General features: G+C 40.0%; 2 protein-coding genes across 8 annotated transcripts in view; one reads left to right on the forward strand and one right to left on the reverse strand.

Annotated features, from left to right (window-relative positions):
* The window catches only part of ralgps1 (Ral GEF with PH domain and SH3 binding motif 1), a 761,372-nt gene extending 756,408 nt beyond the window's left edge, over positions 1-4,964 (forward strand). For all 6 annotated transcript variants that reach the window (XM_072240007.1, XM_072240011.1, XM_072240013.1 and 3 more), the window contains one exon: positions 1,717-4,964. In XM_072240007.1, the coding sequence (XP_072096108.1) occupies positions 1,717-1,746 (30 nt within the window). In that variant the 3' untranslated portion in view covers positions 1,747-4,964. The remainder of the gene's footprint in view (positions 1-1,716) is intronic.
* A 6,264-nt stretch (positions 4,965-11,228) lies between these two features.
* fbxw2 (F-box and WD repeat domain containing 2) overlaps positions 11,229-20,018 on the reverse strand; it is a 38,307-nt gene continuing 29,517 nt past the window's right edge. For both annotated transcript variants that reach the window (XM_072240015.1, XM_072240016.1), the window contains one exon: positions 11,229-18,701. In XM_072240015.1, the coding sequence (XP_072096116.1) occupies positions 18,413-18,701 (289 nt within the window). In that variant the 3' untranslated portion in view covers positions 11,229-18,412. The remainder of the gene's footprint in view (positions 18,702-20,018) is intronic.

Genomic DNA, 20,018 nt, shown 5'->3' on the forward strand with positions numbered 1-20,018 from the left:
AAAATGGGCTGAAAAATGGCAGATGGAGTTTAATACTGACAAGTGTGAGGTATTGCACGTTGGAAGGACAAGCCAATGTAGAACATACAGGGTTAATGGTAAGGCACTGAGGAGTGCAGTGGAACAGAGGGATCTGGGAATACAGATACAAACTTCCCTAAAAGTGTCGTCACAGGTAGGTAGGGTCGTAAAGAGAGCTTTTGGTACATTGGCCTTTATTAATCAAAGTATTGAGTATAAGAGCTGGAATGTTATGATGAGGTTGTATAAGGCATTGGTGAGACCGAATCTGGAGTATTGTGTTCAGTTTTGGTCACCAGATTACAGGAAGGATATAAATAAGGTTGAAAGAGTGCAGAGAAGGTTTACAAGGATGTTGCTGGGACTTGAGAAACTCAGTTACAGAGAAAGGTTGAATAGGTTAGGACTTTATTCCCTGGAGCGTAGAAGAATGAGGGGAGATTTGATAGAGGTATATAAAATTATGATGGGTATAGATAGAGTGAATGCAAGCAGGCTTTTTCCACTGAGGCAAGGGGAGAAAAAAACCAAAGGACATGGGTTAAGGGTGAGGGGGGAAAAGTTTAAAGGGAACATTAGGGGGGGGCTTCTTCACACAGAGAGTGGTGGGAGTATGGAATGAGCTGCCAGACGAGGTGGTAAATGCGGGTTCTTTTTTAACATTTAAGAATAAATTGGACAGATACATGGATGGGAGGTGTATGGAGGGATATGGTCCGTGTGCAGGTCAGTGGGACTAGGCAGAAAATGGTTCGGCACAGCCAAGAAGGGCCAAAGGGCCTGTTTCTGTGCTGTAGTTTCTATGGTTCTATATTTTATGAGTAATTAAAGCAGAAAAATAGGTAACTGCAAAGGGTTCACAAACCTTTTCTTGCAACTGATTCCTCCCCACCCAAACTTCTCTTACTCTCCAGCACAGATCAGAAGGGGGGAGGGAGGGGTTCAATGTAAATTTATTAGCAAAGCACACACATATCACCATATACTAAGCTGAAGTTAATTTTCTTGTGAACATTTACAGTAAATATAAAGAAACACAAAAGAATCAATGAAAAACCTCAGACAAAGACAGACAACCAATGTTCACATAGAACATAGAATAGTACAGCACAGTACAGGCCCTTCGGCCCACAATGTTGTGCCAACCCTCAAACCCTGCCTCCCATATAAGCCCCCACCTTAAATTCCTCCCTCCATATACCTGTCTAGTAGTCTCTTAAATTTCACGAGTGTATCTGCCTCCACCACTGACCCAGGCAGTGCATTCCACGCACCAACCACTCTCTGAGTGAAAAAACCTTCCTCTAATATCCCCCTTGAACTTCCCACCCCTAACCTTAAAGCCATGTCCTCTTGTATTGAGCAGTGGTGCCCTGGGGAAGAGGCACTGGCTATCCACTCTATCTATTCCTCTTATTATCTTGTACATCTCTATCATGTCTCCTCTCATCCTCCTTCCCTCCAAAGAGTAAAGCCCTAGCTCCCTTGAAGGGGAGTCCATAGGCTGTGGAATCAGTGTTGGGGTGATTGATGCGTCCACTCTAACGCACACAGTGCTGGATGGTTTGCAGGATCCCGTGCAGAAGTTGTCATGGTCAAAGCCGGGCCATGGTTTGGATGTTCCTAATGCAAGATGAAGGGCACAGAAGCAACACCATCGATGGTCCTTGATTAACTTGTTCCCTCTATTTCCAGATACCCGCCAACCTCATGTCGTTTGAGTGAACATTTGAAGACAGCACATGAGATGTGATCAAAAGTGCCAACCCAAGCAATGGGAAATCAAGCTATTCAATGGATTAATAACAAGGAAAAAGTGAAGAAAAAAATCTTTACACAGAGTTATTTGTTCATCGACTGCCAGCATTGAATACCGAAGCACTTTTTTTTTGGACACTCTTATTACATGACCAACCCCCCCCCCCCAAAAAAAAATGATTTTGGTAGGTTTTTGGGGAAAAAAAGGAAGTGATTGTCTGATCCAAATTCATGGTGTTGGCTGCAGAGATTAGGCAGAGCTTTGGCTACAAACTACTTCACGAAGAGGGCAGTTAGTGACCAAGGAACAGTGTGTAATGACTGCTGCCCAAAACATTTTTTTTTTAAATGTTTGGTTTTTATTATTAAGCTGCTTTATCGTGAACAACTTTTTAGCCCATGTTGGGTATTAACTTTCTTATGCACTAAACAAGAAACTACTGACAGTATTAGTAGGCTGCATTGAGTAGCATTTAGGGAAATAAATCAGTGAGTGAGGATTTTTTTTTAATGAAATGCACTGAATTGTTTGGCGGACTTGGCAACTGCCTCTGCATTGGTGATCAGTATGTGTGTTGTTCTTGCATTTCTAGCCTGGTGAACTCATTGTGATATTCAAGCAAACCCAACAGATTTAAGCCCATTCCACCCCACCCCAACCTTATGACATTGCTTCCAAATGTATCTGACCTTACCTGGCAGTATTCCAAAGAAGATTGGTTGGAGTTCTGGCCCAAGCATCTTTCCAGAGGTTTGGAAGGGGTGGATCAGAACAGCAAGGAGAATGAAGGTTCAATTTGGCCCTGTAACCCCGATCCAGCAACTTCAACACATCCTGTACCGCACTGGGTTTCCGTGCTTCTGTCTGATTTAACAAGTTATCTTCTCAACAAACGTAGATAACATTCTGAACGCAAGAGATTCTGCAGGTGCTGGAAATCCAGAGCAACACACAAAACACTGGAGGAACTCAGCAGGTCAAGCAGCATCTATGGAGAGATATAAACAGTCAATGTTTCAGGCTAAGACCTTTAATCAGGACAGGAATGGAAGGGAGAAGAAGATGGGAGGAAGTGAAGGGAAGAAAGATAGGCTTCACCTATCACCCTTCCAGCTTATACTCCTTAGGTGAAGGTACAATTTCTCTTACTCCCGCCACATTATTCTGGCTTCTTCCCTCTTCCTTTCTAGTCCTTATGAAGTGTCTCAGCCCAAAATATCAACTCTTTCTTTTCATAGATGCTTCCTGACCTACTGAGTTCCTCCAGCATTTGGTGAGTGATGCTCAAGCTAACATCCTGTCCTGCCACAGGCAGCATTTTCTGTTTGGTTTCAGCTTTCCAGTATTGTATCATTCTCTTCTGCCATTCAACTGGCTTCCAGTACATTTAAAAGTATTTTCCAGTTCCTCAGTATCATTTTGTGATTCAAGTGAAAGTCATATGTTACAGTGTAATCTATGATATGTTTCATTTGTTATGAATTATTTAAGAATTGTATATATAATAGACAAGGTGTTAATCATCACCAGCGTTCACATTGGCTTCATAGTCCAAACAAGTGAAACTTGAAAAGGTTTTGATTATTATTTGAAGAGGACAAGTGTTTCAATATGAAAATTATTTTCTACTACTGTATTTAGCTCCATTTCATGATTTCCACTTAAAAACGTTCTATTAATGGAAGAAACAGTCAGACAAGCCAACATGACTATTTTCTGTGGTCCTTCATTAGACAGGTCAGGGTGCCCCCCGGACAGACAACATGGGCAACAGACAAGGGTTACAGATCAGCTTCTGGAATGCATTGGTTTGCAGATTTTGAGGAAGAGCAAAAGAAATTGCTCACGTTTCTTGCGCAGGAGTGTTGACTATTTTGTCTCCTAACCCTTTTGCCCCCGATTGTAAATGCTTCAGTGCTACTTGCAAAGGGAGCTTGTACCGCATTCCCACCACTCTTTGGGTAAAGTAGTTCATTCTGATTTGTTTATTGGATTCCTTGGTGTCATATCTCACAGTAACAGCCTCTAATTAGAGTCTATCCCTCATCAAGTGGAAATACATTTGCTGCAGAGGCTCAATCAAAACCTCTCTTCCCATTAAAGGCTTCTATTACGCTATTCCTCAGCCTCATTTTAGTCACTGACATGGATATAAACATCTTGAACAGCAGGATTACATTAAAATGTTCCAACAGATAAAATGCATTCAATGCACATTTCCCATTAGGTGAGCCACTGGGAATTATTGCAACCTGCTCAGTTGGTTTTATAGGGACAAAATACAGGCTCATTCATTTGTATAGTGAAAGCTCATTTACCATCTTTCGAAGGCAATGATGACCTAACTGCACAAAGTGTTTTGTTGGCCTTTTCTATGTCTTTTTTTTTATACATTAATATTTAAAGAACATCCCATTAAGTGAAAATTACTTCACTAATCTAACAGCATTGTATTGGCTGTTTTAAGGAATAACGTTAGATTTATTTCATGACAATCTCAAATTTTGATCCTCAAAGATGCTTCTGCCATTTGAATTCAAGAGGTTTAGCTGGTGACCATTAATTTAATATCAGTGTACATCCCAATAGCAGAAAACAATTCCCTTTGCGTCAGGGCTAGTCAAAAAATCACAAAGGAACCAATGTGAAGTCTAATTCTAAACAGTTAGTGTAAATTAATCTTAATGTTTATAATTGCTGGGTATATTTAATACAAACCTGCTTCCCTTATACAGTTGATCTGTGACCTTAACCTTATTTGTCTTTCCCTCATGCTCCTTATGAGATGAGATGACAGATGACTGTTGATTTGCTTGGGTGCAAAGTGACCCATCGGCCTGCAACACTATCCACCCCCCATGTTAAATTAAAGCACATTGGTACGACAAAGACCAGTGCAGCGTCAATAAATGGTGCCACTGTGAGTAAATAAGATAATATGTAAATTTTCATACAGTTCCAAGGTAAGTATGTTGACAAAGGTCATTTGCATGCTGTCTGTGTTGATGTGTTTTTATAATAATTGCTAAATTTCTGTTCTAACCACTGAACTCGGACTGCTCCATGGATGTTTTTTGCTAAATTCTGTTACCTCAGGCTTGTATCAAGTTGCTTTTTTTTGTCAGCTTCTTACATTGATGGTGCAGTCTTCATTTATTCAGTCAAATAAATTGCTGTTAGAAACGTGTTCACAAGATGATCGGAATAATTTCTTGGGATCTCTGTACATTACCTTTTTTCCCTGCATCACAAAAGCTTGGATTTGTATTCAGGTTATTGGAGGTGAAATTCAGTCGCATATACAATTGGGAGCACTGAACACTTAAGGATATAGCTAGTACCTTCAAATTCAAAGTAAAATTTATTATCAAAGTATATATACATTTATTCATTATGTGCCATGTCATATGACCTGGACGATCATGGTCTTGACCATAAACACGAGAGATTCTGCAGATGCTGGAAATCCAAAGCAACACACACAAGGTGCTGGAGGAACTCAACAGGTCAGGCAGCATCTATGGAAATGAATAAACAGTCAACGTTTCAGGCTGAGACCCTTCTTCGGGTCCTGAAAAAGGGTCTCAGCCTGAAATGTCAACTGTTTATCCATTTCCATATATGGTCTTTTTCACAATTGTTCTCGGCAAATTTTTCTGCACAAGTGGCTTGCCATTGCCTTCTTCTGGGCAGTGTCTTTACAAGATGGGTGACCCCAGCCATTAACAATACTCTTCAGAGATTAACCATAACCAGGACTTGTAATATGCACCAGCTGTGCTTATGACTGTCATGGAAACACCAACTAAGAACACCAGAGTGACTTTGAGTTTCTTTTTAAGAGTTATTAACATGATATCATGGAGAGTCTGTAGCAGTCTCCACCACCATCAGAACTCTGATTTTAGGTTGTACAAAGCTCATATTTATACAGCAAGACAAACAACTTCACATAACTTTGTTTGGCATCCCACGGTCAATCATTTAAAAGACATGTCAATTATCTCTCAGCGTGAGTCTAACAGTTCTTCCTGTTATCAGGACTCATAATTTACCCCCAGACGCATCCTCCCTCCTGGTTTCAGGGGTTGAGTATCTTATTAATTGCAGTTCCTGGTACTGTGCTTATCATCCAAGGTTATTCTCAACGCACATCAGCAGTCTTAAGCACAGCTGTTCCAGAATGGTCAAGTATCCCATCATACACTAGTTTTAACCATTTCTACTACAATGACCATCCACCACCTGCTCCTATGGCTTCACATGAGCTAAGCAGGTGCTACACCTTGCCCAAGGGCCACTTTCGGACTAGCGGAGGGAAGGAGAACCCAGCACCTCCTTTGGTAGAGATGTACCTCCATCCTGCCACCCAACATGTTACTGTACTGTTTACTACCTTCTGATTTGTATTCTTGCAGGCATTTACAGGAATACAATAGAATTTATGGAAAACTATACATAGCTATATATAAACAAAGGCTTAACAACCAATGTTAAAAAACAATGCACTTAGGCCTCAATCCCTCATCTTGACCAAATACAAGAGGGGGGACAGTGATCCAGAGAATTAAGAGTGCTCAAACCAAGGACATTAAGAAAATAGAGAGGTCTCTACAAGATGATGAGAGAGAGTGAATTGAGGACATACGGTAGGTAATAATTTCAGATGTCCAAAAGCTTTATGCTGCCCAGAGAGGATTCCTAAAGAGATAAAAAAGATAAAATCTTACAGGTTTTGAAGACAGCAGTTGGAGGAGATACAGGAAAAGAATTCATCTCTGCTCATAGAAGACAAGAATTAATTCAGCCTGGGAATAGATTAGGATATGGGAACAATCCAGAGATTAACCAAATGTTCTTCCTTCAGGCTTCTAAACCAAAGTGGATAACTCAACTCATCTCAATGCTGAACTGACTCCACAATCTATGGACTCACTTTCAAGGATCCTACAACTCATGATCTCAGTATATTTACTTACTTCTTAAAATTACTTGCACGATTGTCTTCTTTTGTATGTTGGTTGTCCGTTAGTCTTTATGTATAGTTTTTAATAATGCCCACAAGAAAATGCATCTCAGGGTTGTATATGGTGACGTAGGTACTTTGATAATAAATTTACTTCGACTTTTCCATTCATGCCTGTGGCAGCTTAGACAGTTCTCCCTCAACATTGTTCCAAATGAATCAAGTGACAGCTCAGTTTTTCCCCCAACACTGGTACTACATCATTCCAATATTCTGAGCAATCTGAATTCTGTGTATTCAACATTTTAAATAAATGTCAAGTGATATTAATCCCATCCAAATGCAAATCCCTTTTTACTGCAGGTTTCCAATCCCCTCACAAGCATACTTCAGGCAGAATATTCAAACCATGCTTGGAATCTTTTCCTTTGCATCTCGGCACCTGATACTTCCAAACTGACCCAGTGCAAACAGGTTACCTGCATATAACGCAACATAACTGATCAACTTCTGTGGTGGTATGGATACAGATTAATTTGAGAAAGATAGTTTTTGCTAAAGGAAGTGAAAGAACACAAATGCCCGAAAGCCGTACACACAGTAGCCACTTTATTAGGTACACCTGCTCGTTAATGCGCATAGCTAATCAGACAATCATGCGGCAGCAACGCGATGAATAAAAGACCACAAAACATAGGAGCGAATTAGGCCACTTGGCCCAACAAATCTGCTCCACCATTCCATCACGACTGATTTATTATCCCTCTCAAGCCCATTCTGCTGCCTTCTCCCCATGGCTGTTCACACTCTGACTAATCAAGAACATACAAACCTCTCCTTTAAGTACATCCCACAAACTGCATGCAGACATGGTCAAGAGGTTCAGTTCTTGTTCAGGTCAAACATCAGAATGGGGAAGAAATATGCTCTAAGTGACTTTAACTGTAGAATAATTGTTGGTGCCAGATGGGGTGGTTTGAGTATCTTAGAAACTGCTGATCTACTGTGATCTTCACACATAATGCAAAGCATGCCTATAAGCCAACATAGTCATAGTCATACTTTATTGATCCCGGGGGAAAATGCTGTTGTTGGACTTTGGATTTTTGTCCTTGATGTCCTCTTTACATTCGGATACAGATGTAAAATATTTAAATTAAACACATACACATTGGAGAAAAAAAGTAAAAACTTACTTTTAAAATTAAGGTTTGCAATTCTGTTTTCATCCGAAAACTTCTGAAGATGACAAGATTGTGTGCAGTAGTTGAAGTCTGAGGTGTAAATATATACATACTGTAATTTAGTTTTCCTACATTTATAATATATTGCATTAACAAATTTCACAACATATTCCTGTGATATTAAACCTGATTCTGAAATATACCCAGATTCACTAACCTCCTCATATCCGTTCTAAAGGAATGCCCTTGTACTCTGAGGCTGTGACCAATTAATGTACTAATCCATAAAAATTTTAGGAATGTAGGAAGACACCATTGCGGTCATGGGGAGAACATACAAACTCCTTATATACACTGTCAATACTGAACTTGGGCCGCTGGCACATTAGGCTACTTCACCGGCCAGCTTACCAATGTACAGAGCACCCCTGAACACACGTCCATACAGAGTGGGAAGTCCAACTGGGTTGATTCAATTTCATGCACATTCTCAGCTTGTTTACTGTGTCAGGTGAGAGCAGATGCCCGGAATGCACAGCTGGACATTTACAATTGACCTGCCGGCACTCCGGCCCCTGATTTTATACTGGCTTCACCTAATTATTCAGTGATGCAATGAAACTGCTATAATAGTGTCATTGAAACAAGCAGGTCAGTAGAAAGTCACTACACCAGCACCACCCTATCATACGTGCCAAAGCACCACACCATTAGTATAAACACAAGAGGTTCTGCAAATGCTGGAAATACAGAGAAACGCACAAAATGCTGGAGGAACTCAGCAGGTCAGGCAACATCAGGAATAATGGTAAGGAATAAACAGTGTTTCACACCAAGACTCTTCATCTAGTCTAGTAAGAACTGTGCCTTCAATCATTTTCTTATAAAAAGTATCCAGGAGATAAACACTTATTAATGCTGCAGGAAAGATAAGACTGCGTTTTGACGAAACGCCCTGTAAACTGGGTTTGAAACTTTCACTTGAGGATTCATTAGATTAGATTTAACTTTATTGTCATTGTGCCGAGAACAGATACAAAGCCAATGAAATGCAGTTAGCAGAAATGCAAAGAATAGTGCTATTTACAAAATAACTGCGAATAAAAAGTAAATGCTACAGCACACAAATATAAAAGTACTGAGACAGTACAATATGGATGCAGTACTGCTTAGCGCTGTGATGAGAGGTTCAGCAGGGTCACAGCCTCAGGGAAGAAGCTCTTCCTGTGCCTGCTGGTGTGGAAGCAGAGGCTCCTGTCACACCTACCGGATGGGAGGAGAGTAAAAAGTCCATGGTTAGGGTGAGATACATCCTTGATAATGCTTTTCACCCTGCCCAGGCAGCATTTATGGTAGATGTTCTCAATGGTGAGCAATTGGGTGCCGATAATCTGCTGGGCAGTTTTCACCACACGCTGGAGTGCTTTGTGGTCCAATATGGGACAATTGCCATACCATGTACAGCAGTATAAGTCCATCAGTATCCTGGGACAGAGGTGAGCTTTCCTGATGCTCCACAGGAAATAAAGTATTTTGCAATGCGAGCACCAGCTGGTTGATATTTAAATTCTCACTTTCTATCATATTTGGCAGACCACATTTGGAGTATTGTGAGCAGCTTTGGGTCTTTTATCTAAGGAAAGATGTGCAGGCATTGGAGAGGTTTATGAGAATGATCCCAGGAATGAAAGAGTTAATGTATTAGGAATGTTGGATGGCTCTGGAGCTGTACTTGCTTGAGTTTGGAATGATTGGGTGGGTGAAGGGGTGGTGGGGGCAGAGACCTCATTGAAACCTACCAAATATCAAAAGGCCTAGATCGACAGAATGTTTCCTATAGTGGCAGAGTCTAGGACCAGAGGGCATAGCCTCAGAATACAAGGGCGTTTGTTTTAAACAGATGAGGAGGAAATTCTTTAGCCAGAGGATAGTGAAGTTGTCATTGCAAAGACAGCTGTGGGGGTCAAGGCATTGGGGATATTTCAAAAGAGTTTGATTGGTTCTTAATTAGTAAGGACCTTAAAGGTTATGGGGACTAGGCAGGAGAATGGGATTGAGAGGGATAATTAATCAACCATGATGGAATGGCAGAGCAGATTAAATGGGCCAAATGGTAGAATTCTGCTCTTATGTCTTACGATCTTATCATCCATGGTCTCAGTGTTCACAGAATGGATATCCCTCCCCACCCTCACCTGTGATCTCCTGGAGAAGAAGTTTGTGTAGGGTTTGGGTAGGCAGGAATGATTGGACTAGACAGAATAGTTCAGCTTGGACTAGATGGGCCAAAAGGCCTGTTTCTGTGCTGTAGTACTCTATGATTCAAAAAGTGATAGGTGGGGAGGTGAGGATAGGGACGGGTAAAAGAGAGTTGGCATAGGTGGGAGGATAAGAGAGCCAAGGATTCAAAGGGGCGAATGGCCCAATACCTGGGCTGCACACAATGCTACAGTTAAAAGTTCCCATCTGTAAAACAAAACAATGCTCGTCCTTGGTTTGTGCTCAACAAATATTTCTGTAGGTAGGTCACAGAGGAATCTAGCCAGGGGTAGACTATGTGAGAGATCAAGCTAATGGTTCAGAGGCAGAAAGGGGGCCAAAGTGATTGCCTGGTAAAAACAGAACCGGGAGAATGCACTCTGGACGGACACTTTAGTCACAATGGAAAATGAATCAAGGGGCAGCCTACTATTGCAATGGTCACATGGTATGTAATCTGTGGCTTTGGAGTGGCAGCAAGGATGTATGAGGGGACACAACATCTTCAACGGTACAGCTCGGAATAAGCCCTTCAAGTCGTGACACCCAGCAACCCTGCAATTTAACCCTAGCCAAATCATGGGACAATTCACAATGACCAATTAACCTACCAACCGGTACATTTTTTTTCTGTGAGAAGAAACCAGAGCACCCAGAGAAAACCCACACAGTCATGGGGAGAATATACATCTGTTGGAATGTAGACATCAGTATTAATTCAGCTGATACTAGACCAAAGATATGCTTGATCAGTTATAAGACTGAAATTATAAGACCATAAGACACAGGAGAAGAATGAGGCCATTTTGACCATCGAATCTACTTTGCTATTCTATTACGGCTGATTTATTATCCCTCTCAAACCCATTACGTGATTTCCAACAAAGCACCTCATTCTTCAACAGGAGACATGAATCAGAAATGCCAAATGCAGGTTACCCTAGAAATCAAGCTTACTTTTGGTTCAATAGTTGTGAAGGATTAAGTTTACTTTCCATTACTAAGCACATTTAACTACCAGCGTGTCTCCGATCTTACATACAGACAAGCAGCAACAGGCCAATTGTTTCCTCCATGTATTTCATCATTCAATAAGATCACAACTGATCTGATTGTATTCTCAACTCCACATTCCCACTCACCTGCAGTAACCTTCCATGCTTTTTGCTTTTCTAGCATATGAATATTCAAAGACTGCTTGCTCTACCCCTTGAGGAGGGGGTTCAAAGACTCTTGACTTAGAAAATCACGTTGATTCATTTGTCTCAAGTGCACGATTCCCTTCTTTTTTGAGCAGCAGATCCTTGTTTATTTTTATTTATTTAGAAGTACAGCGCAGAACAGGACCTTACAGCCCAACAAGCCACACCACCCAGCACCCCACCTATTTAACCCTAGCCTACTTACATAGGCAATTTACAATGCCCAGTTAACCTACTAACCATTACACCAACAGGATGTGGGTGAAACTGGAGTGCCTGGAGGAACCCTACTCGCTCATGGGAAGGATATACAAATGGCGTGGCATTGAACTCTGACGCCCCAAGCTGTTAATAGGCCCCAGTCGTGCTAACCACTAGATTCTCCCACAAGAACAACCTCCAAGCATCCACTCAGTCAACACCTCTAAGGATTTTCTGTTTTGACCAAGTCATCCCTAATTCTTTAAACTCCAGAGGGTTCAAACACAATCCCTTCAAGTGTTCTGCCACATTATATTCCATTTGCCAGATTTTTCCCCTCATTCATTTCATCAGTAGTTTTCAACTTCACAGAATCAGAAAAAGCTGCAGAGGGGTTCAAATTCAGTCAGCTCCATCGTGGGTACTAGCCTCCCCACTTCTGCATGTGCACCATGAGATCCACAGGGTTATCATTACACATCAGCAGATGTAACATTATTAAATCCAGAAACTTGTACAATGGTGCCACTCTCCACAACAACCAAAAACACTATCAAAACAGAGAGAATTATACCATGGCTCACAAAACAGCATTGTAAAAGGTAAAACAAAAGTACCGAGGCCACATTTTTTCCCCATCACAAAAGCAAAATATATTAAATTATACAGTAAAAATATTGTTTTGCTTTGGGCTTCACAAGGTCAAGTAGCATAAATCATGCCTTTTGATTGGCCAATTGGTCAGCTGAATGTCCTGCCGAAGGAGTTTGGTCCAAAACATCGACTGTACTCTTTTCCTAGGTGCTGCCTGGTTGCTGAGCTCCTCCAGCATTTTGTGTGTTGCTCAGATTTCCAGCATCTGCAGATTCTCTCTTGTTTATCAATTAAGTTCACTATAACTTTGATTTATATGGCATCTTTACCCACCCAGAGCAAAACCTCCTAAAGCACTTTGCAGAAGCAGTTTTTAAAAACAACCATCATGGTGATCCACAAAAAGTATTGAAATTGCCCAATACCACTACATTTAACAATCTGATTTAGGATTTATTTCCACACAAGTTTGCCAAAAATATTCACTTTAAAATTTACAGCCATCCCTTCAATACTTTGAGATCACAAAACTATTCTACTATAGACCATTTTCAGAAGTAAAATGTGAAAATTAAAAAGTAACATTTTAAAAAACATTCCACAATTAGATACAGGCTAGACTTTCTAAAATGCAATGTAGTAATCATAAACAAATTTCTTACATGCTCATTTGGACTGCCAAATCCAATCCATAGTATATACTCTACATACCATTCATTTTGTAAAGCCACATCTTGTTGAGTATTCAATTGTACTGCTTAACCTCTCAGCCTCAATACAATGCCTTCAGTAAACCAATATTAAACAAGGGCAGTTTTAATCACGTTAAATAATATTCTCAAGAAGGGACTCTGCAGAGAGTGGTGAGGATAGCTCAGTGCATCTGTAGATGTGACCTTCCCACTATTCAGGACATTTACAAAGACAGGTGTGTAAAAAGGGCCCGAAGGATCACTGGGGCCCCAAGATACCCCAAACACAAACTGTTCCAGCTGCTACCATCCAGGAAATGGTACCACAGCATAAACGCCAGGACCAACAGGCTCCGGGACAGCTTCTTCCACCAGGCTATCAGACTGATTAATTCATGCTGATACAATTGTATTTCGATGCTATATTGACTGCCCTGTTGTACATACTATTTATTACAAATTACTATAAATTGCACATTTAGATGGAGACATAACGGAAAGATTTTTACTCACGTATATGAAGGATGTAAGTAATAAAGTCAATTTGATTCAAATGAATTAAATTTTCCTAGCATCTTAGTGTAAGAGCCAAAAAATCCAGACCACTTAGTAGCACTAAAGGGCATTACTGAAATAAATAGGATTTCACATCAACGACCAAACCAATTAACCTTGTTTTAACAGCATCTGTTTTCTGTTCACATCATTTACTTCAATTTATGAACTAACTACTTAGAATAACTCATGTTAATTGTAACACGGTGGCCCCTTCACATCATAAAGATGTGCATGTAAAGATTTGAGTGTAAATACAGTATGACAGTTAAAGCTTCTGAATATCACAATTGTTAATCCTCAAAATGAGATGCAATAGCCTCTTGTGGTTTGCTGAATTAGTTTCAGCTGCCCTGCCATCAGACCTTAATTGTCATTCATTGTTCATGAGATTGAGAGATGTTGCATTGTGAGAAGGTTTAAACACTAAGAATACACAAAAATGCAATTTTTTCCATGACCATATTTCAATAATGTGATGCTTTGAGGGCATCTTTTTTTCCAGCAACATTTCCTTCACAGGGGCTAAAACGCTTTAACAAAACTGAATAGAAACAATATTAAAATCCACACACCAGGATCCAAAATGGAAGCAAGCCTGGATGACAGGCAGGACAGTTTCAATATAACCAAGAGGCACATTTAATTGCTAATTATATAACTTATACAGCACCAGCATGCCTAGAATCTTTTCAAAGCATTTTTATAACTAATGTTTGAATGGCAGTGATGGATATATGTAGGAAAACTTTATAATTTGTACTAAAATTTATAATTTAAAATTTTTTGAACAGGCATGGTTACAATGCAAAGCTACTAATTTATAATCTTATAGCTAATTTTTGAACATTCATGTAGGAAAATGTAATAATTACATTCTCTGTAAATGATCTTATTTTAAGATCAGCCTTCTCATCTTGAGGGAAATGAGAGCAAGTTGATGCATCCTGTCCCAATGTGCATATCCCCAAATTTCTGATGTTAAATTCAGGTTTAGCAATAACCTGCCTATTTCCAATTCTGCTTGTTTAGCCTTCAGCTGTGTAACACAGCCAATGAGATACTACCCACATCTCCAGTGTCCCTGGCATCCATCATGACCTCCAGTTCCTTGTGAGTTACCCAGCTCTCCCCGAGTGCCCCATTTCTTCCCAAATCCCAGACATGACAGTGTTGGTAGGTTAACCAGCCATTGTAACTTGCCCACAAGTGCATAGGTGAGTGGTATAATCTGGAAGGGGTATGGTGGTGAGGCAATGAGAATGTGGCAAGAATTTTAAAAATGTGATTAATGTGGTATTAGTGTAAACAGATGGTTGATGGTCAACACAGGTTTGGTGGGACGAACAGCCTGATTCTATACTGTTCCTCTGGTCGCCTCATTATAGGAAGGGTATGGAAGCTTTAAAGGGTGCAGAGATTTACCAGGATTCTGCCTGGATTACAGAGCATGTCTGATGAGGTTAGATTGAGCGAGCTAGGGTTTTCCTTTTTAAAATAAAGGATTATGAGAGGTGACTTGACAGAGGTGAATAAGAGGCATTGATAGAGTGGTCAGCCAGAGCTTTTCCTTGGGTGAAGATGGCTAATACAAGAGGGCATAATTTTAAGGTGATTGGAGGGAAGTATCAAGGTTGGGGGGAGATGTCATAAGATTCTTTTTAAAACATAGTAGTAATAGATGGGTGGAATGTCCTGCCAGAGGTAGTAGTAGAGGCAGATACTTTAGGGGCATTTGAGAGACTCTTAGATAGGCACATGGATGAAGAAAATAGAGGATTACGTGGGAGGGAAGAGTTAGATTGACCTTTAAGAGTAGGTTTAAAAGGTCAGCACAATATTGTAGGTGAAAGGCCCTGCACTGAGCTGTCCTCTTTTACTGTCCACAGTGCAATTTATTTTTCTGTGGTCACGCTAACCTGTGATTGGGGTTTTTGCACAACATGTCTTTGTTCATCTACTCTGCCTGAACTCAAGAACCTTTGCTAACTTTCGTAAAACTCATCATCTTGAACGTGTCAGCATTGCCCAATCATACGCTCACTCTGTAAATTTATTTAATCCCAACTTGCAGTCCTCCTTGGGACAGGGGCTGTCCAGTTTGAACAACCTGGCTTGCAAAATGCAGCTTTACACAAAGCTTCCCATAGAGTTTCAAAGCATTTTTCAAGCTAGTGATAATAATCTAATGTTTCATAAATGGAAACATTATATATTCTTTTAGTTTAATTATGGATAGTGTTAATTATTCAATGACCTGAGAATTATAGTAAGTACATGTTGATTGATATTATATGGGTTACTATAGAGAACAGACATCTCTAATAGAGTAATTTTCCCAATGGATCTTTTAAGAATAAATCCCATTATAACCTGGGCACTACCTGTGTTGTCTATTCTTCACATCACACACAACCAACCCCACAACAAATTTGGTATCCCCAGTAAACTATCTGCAAATTCAGAAATTACTTCGTCTAGATTGTTGATTTAAAATTGTGAAGGTGGTTGTTGTTGCACTGATTCTTAAAACATAGAACACGACAGCACAGTACGGGCCCTTTAGCCCACAAAATTGTGCCAAACTTTTAACCTACTCTGAGATCAATGCAACCCTTCCCACCCACACAAGTTTTTGAACATCAGGAGAATTCAGGGTTATGGGATTAACACAGGAAAATGGTGGTAATTTGTAGCCATGAGTGGTATAGCAGGCACAGTAGCCAGAATTTTTCTCCAGCTTCTTTTTTTGAGACATGATGGAGTCAGGTTCATACAGCACAGAAATTTTTGGCCTACTGAGCCACCAATTCACATTAATCCTATTTCCCCCCAACCCTGACTTTATCACTCATTAACATACTAGGGACAAACATGAACCAGTATCCAACATTTTTGGGATGGGAGAGGAAACTGAAGCTCCCAGGGGAAATGAGTGGTCAGAGGAAGAATTTTTTTTTAAAATTTGCACATTGGTTGCTTGGCATTGTACATGTAGAGTTTTCATAAATTCGATTGTTTATCTGTATTTTCTTGTAAATGCCTGGAAGAAAATGAATCTGAAGGTAGTATATGGTGACATTTACAAACTTCGATAATAAATTTATTTTGACTTTGTAACTCTCACATGGACATCACCAGAGGAGAAGATCGAGCCATGGTATCTGAAGATACATGGCACAGCTCTAATCTGCACCTTTTCTCCACTCCTCTATCCATCTTCCAATTCTTTACTCCCTACTCCCCAATCTTTGGAGACAGCACTACATTCTGACCATACTCGTCTGTCGTTGAAGGCCTTTCGATAATATGGTGAGAAACTAAATTTATCTTCAGCTGTTAATGAGCTTTTTGAAGGAATAAGGTCAATAAGAGAAGATACCTTTTGAAATACATAAATGCACAGCAGTTATGAATTCAGGCCCATGCCAGGAAACAGTACTGCAAAACTCTACAGCACAATTTCAAGAACATCAAATGTGAAGCGGTAGAACTATTTGAGTCCTGTCAATGCTCCTGTAACTGATATATCTATTTATTTTACAGATAAGTCACAGAACAAATCCTGCTGCCCAGCAACCCAGCTATTCAACCCTAGTCTAAACACAGGACAATTTTACATTGATGAATTAACCTACTAACCAGTGTGTCTTTGGACTGTTGAAAGAAACCAGAACACCTAGAGGAAACCCACTTAGTTCACGATGAGCACATACAAACTCCTTACAGACAGAGCCAGAATTAAACACCAAGAGCTATAACAGTGTCACACTGACAGCTACGTTACCATGATTGCACTAGTGTTTGTGATCAAACATCTCTTGGCCAGAATAGCTCCACATGTCTACAGAGCAAGTCCAGGTAGATGGATGATACAAGATTATGAAATTCTCATTAAGTGGGAGAACAGGATCAAAAATGGAAAGACCTACTTGTTCTCTTTTGGAACAGAGTAGACAGGTACTTCACAATTGAAATATTATTGACCACACTGGAGGTCTGGCTCTTTCTGCATTGATACATCAATCAGCAATCAGATGTAAAGGTGTAAAATAAGTTTCAAACACACTGGTTTTGTTTGACATTTTTGAAAAAAAAAGGGAATCAACTGTACTGTACAAGACAGAATGTCTGATCGAGCCATGAATGACTACCAGTTTAGGAAGCAATTCAATGAGAAGGTCACATTCTTTAGACAGGAGCAACAGGGAAATCAGATGGGAAGACTGTCATGGGGAATATCTAGCAGCCTCAAGTGCAAAGGGAGCACCATCACTGCAGCGTTTTGTAAGATCGTAAATATGGAACTTTTAACGCAAATGAGGCAAGTAGCCAAGTTTCCAACTATTTCTTCAGAAAGAATATATTGAAGATAATTAACAATTGCGACAATGTGGGCAAATATCAATAAAAATATCATTGTAAATAACGACTATACCAAAATATAAAATGTGGACAAATTTAAAGTACCTACCTAATGTTATATAAACAAGCTCACCGAGAGCAACCACTGAAAAGCATTAAGGCAAAGTCCTGAATGGAAATATTTATATATAAAAAGTAATGGGTTCTATACTTCCAGGTGCAGAAGAAATGAAAACATTCTGGGAATGTTCAGAATACTGCAAACAATAGATTAATTATGTTGAAATGTGCTTGTAAAGCATAATCTTCAACCCTTGGCTCATCATAAATTTCTAAACAGTGCCATGTTTAATTTAACATACATTTTTTTCCTTCCTTTCCTGTATTGGTACATTAATATGCAAGCAAACTGATTTAAATTTAAAGGTGTAAAAATAATTTTCAAACATGCTGGTTTTGTTTGACTTTTAAAAAAAATAAAAGGCAATCAACTGTATTGTACACGAGAGAATGCCTGGTCTGTGTCTCTTTGGTTCATGCAAAGATTCTGCATTCTCAGAAATGTCCTTGAAAACAGCAGCACGAGCAGATCATGCCCAATAGTTGATTCCTTTTCATCCGTTCTCCTTCCACAGGACCAAGTGAATACTATGATCCGGCATGCTTGTGGCAAAAACCAAGCCAGTGTCATTCTTGCCATTCAGTCCATTTAGCCACGCGGTCTCCCCCGCCAGGAAGCTTGATCCCCTCTTGGATTTCCTGTATGCCGGCAGTGGCCATCGGCCAATCAGTTTCTCGGTCCTTAGGTCCATTATGTACAGGTAACGGCTGTCAAAGAGCAGAGCAAACACTTCTCCCAGGCTCAATAAGGAAAGGTTTGTAGAGTCAGGGGTTCTAATAACTCTGTTAAAGAAAACAGGAAAAGGGGTAAAGCTGGATTCAGAGGCAAGTAATACTGATACAATAAGAACATTTGACACTTCCAAAAATACACTGAATTTTATTGAGAACCAACCCATTCCCTGGATTTATTCAGCATCTTTAATGAAGTGGTGAAATGCCTTAAAATAGGGGAGAGGTGCAAAGGGACTTGGGAAGCCCTCATGCAGGACTCCCTAAAGGTTAACCTGCAGGTTGAGTCAGTGGTAAGGAAGGAAAATACAATGTTACCATTCATTTCAAGAGGACTAGAATATACAGTTGCAAGGAAAAGTTTGCAAACCTTTTGCAATTACCTGGCTTTCTACATTACTCATAAAATGCTGTCAGATATTAGACAAACAATAATATACAAGCACATTCTGCCTAAACTACTAACACACAAACACTTGAACTTTTCATGTCATTATTGAACACAGTTTAATTATTTACAGTGCAGACTAGAAAAGTATGTGAACCCTTGTATTTAATAACTGGTAGAACTTCCTTTAGCAGCAATAACCTCCATTTCCTGTAGCTACTGATCAGACTTGCCCACAGTGAGGAGGAATTTTAGACCATTCCACCATTCAAAACTGTTTCAGTTCATCAATATTTGTGGGTTACCTTGTATTAACAGCCCTTTTCAGGTTATGCCAGAGCATCTCAACTGTGTTAAGATCTGGACTCTGACTTGGCCATTCCAAAACACGAATTTTCTTCTTTTTAAACCATTCTGTTGTTGATTTACTCGGTGCTTCAGATCATTGTCGTTACATCATCCAACTTCTATTAAGCGTCAGGTGATGAATACCACTACCTTGACATTCTCCTGCAAAATGTACTGATACTATTTTGAATTTATTGTTCCCTTAATGATTGCAAGCTGTTCAGGCCCTGAGGCAGCAAAGCAGCCCCAATCCATGATGTTCTTTCCACCATGCTTCACAGTCGGGTTGAGGTTTAGGTGTTGGTGTACAGTGTGCCCTTTTCCCTCCAAACATAGCAGTATGCATTACTGCCTAAAAGTTCAACTTATCCGTGACCATTGTCCCAGAAGCACTGTGGAACATCCAGATGGTCTGCTGCAAACTTGAAGCAATTTTTTTTTTGGAGAGCAGTGGTTTCCTCCATGGTGTCCTTCCATGAACACCATTTTTGTTCAGTGTTTTACTTATAGTAGACATGAGTAGAGACTTGAGCAAATTCTAGACATTTCTGCAGGTCCTTTACTGTTACCCTTGGCTTCTTTTTCACCTCCTTCAACATTGCACATAATGCTCTTGGGCTCTTGGTTTGATC

This window comes from Mobula birostris, chromosome 22, assembly GCF_030028105.1.
Source record: "Mobula birostris isolate sMobBir1 chromosome 22, sMobBir1.hap1, whole genome shotgun sequence".
NCBI classification, from domain to species: Eukaryota; Metazoa; Chordata; class Chondrichthyes; order Myliobatiformes; family Myliobatidae; genus Mobula; species Mobula birostris.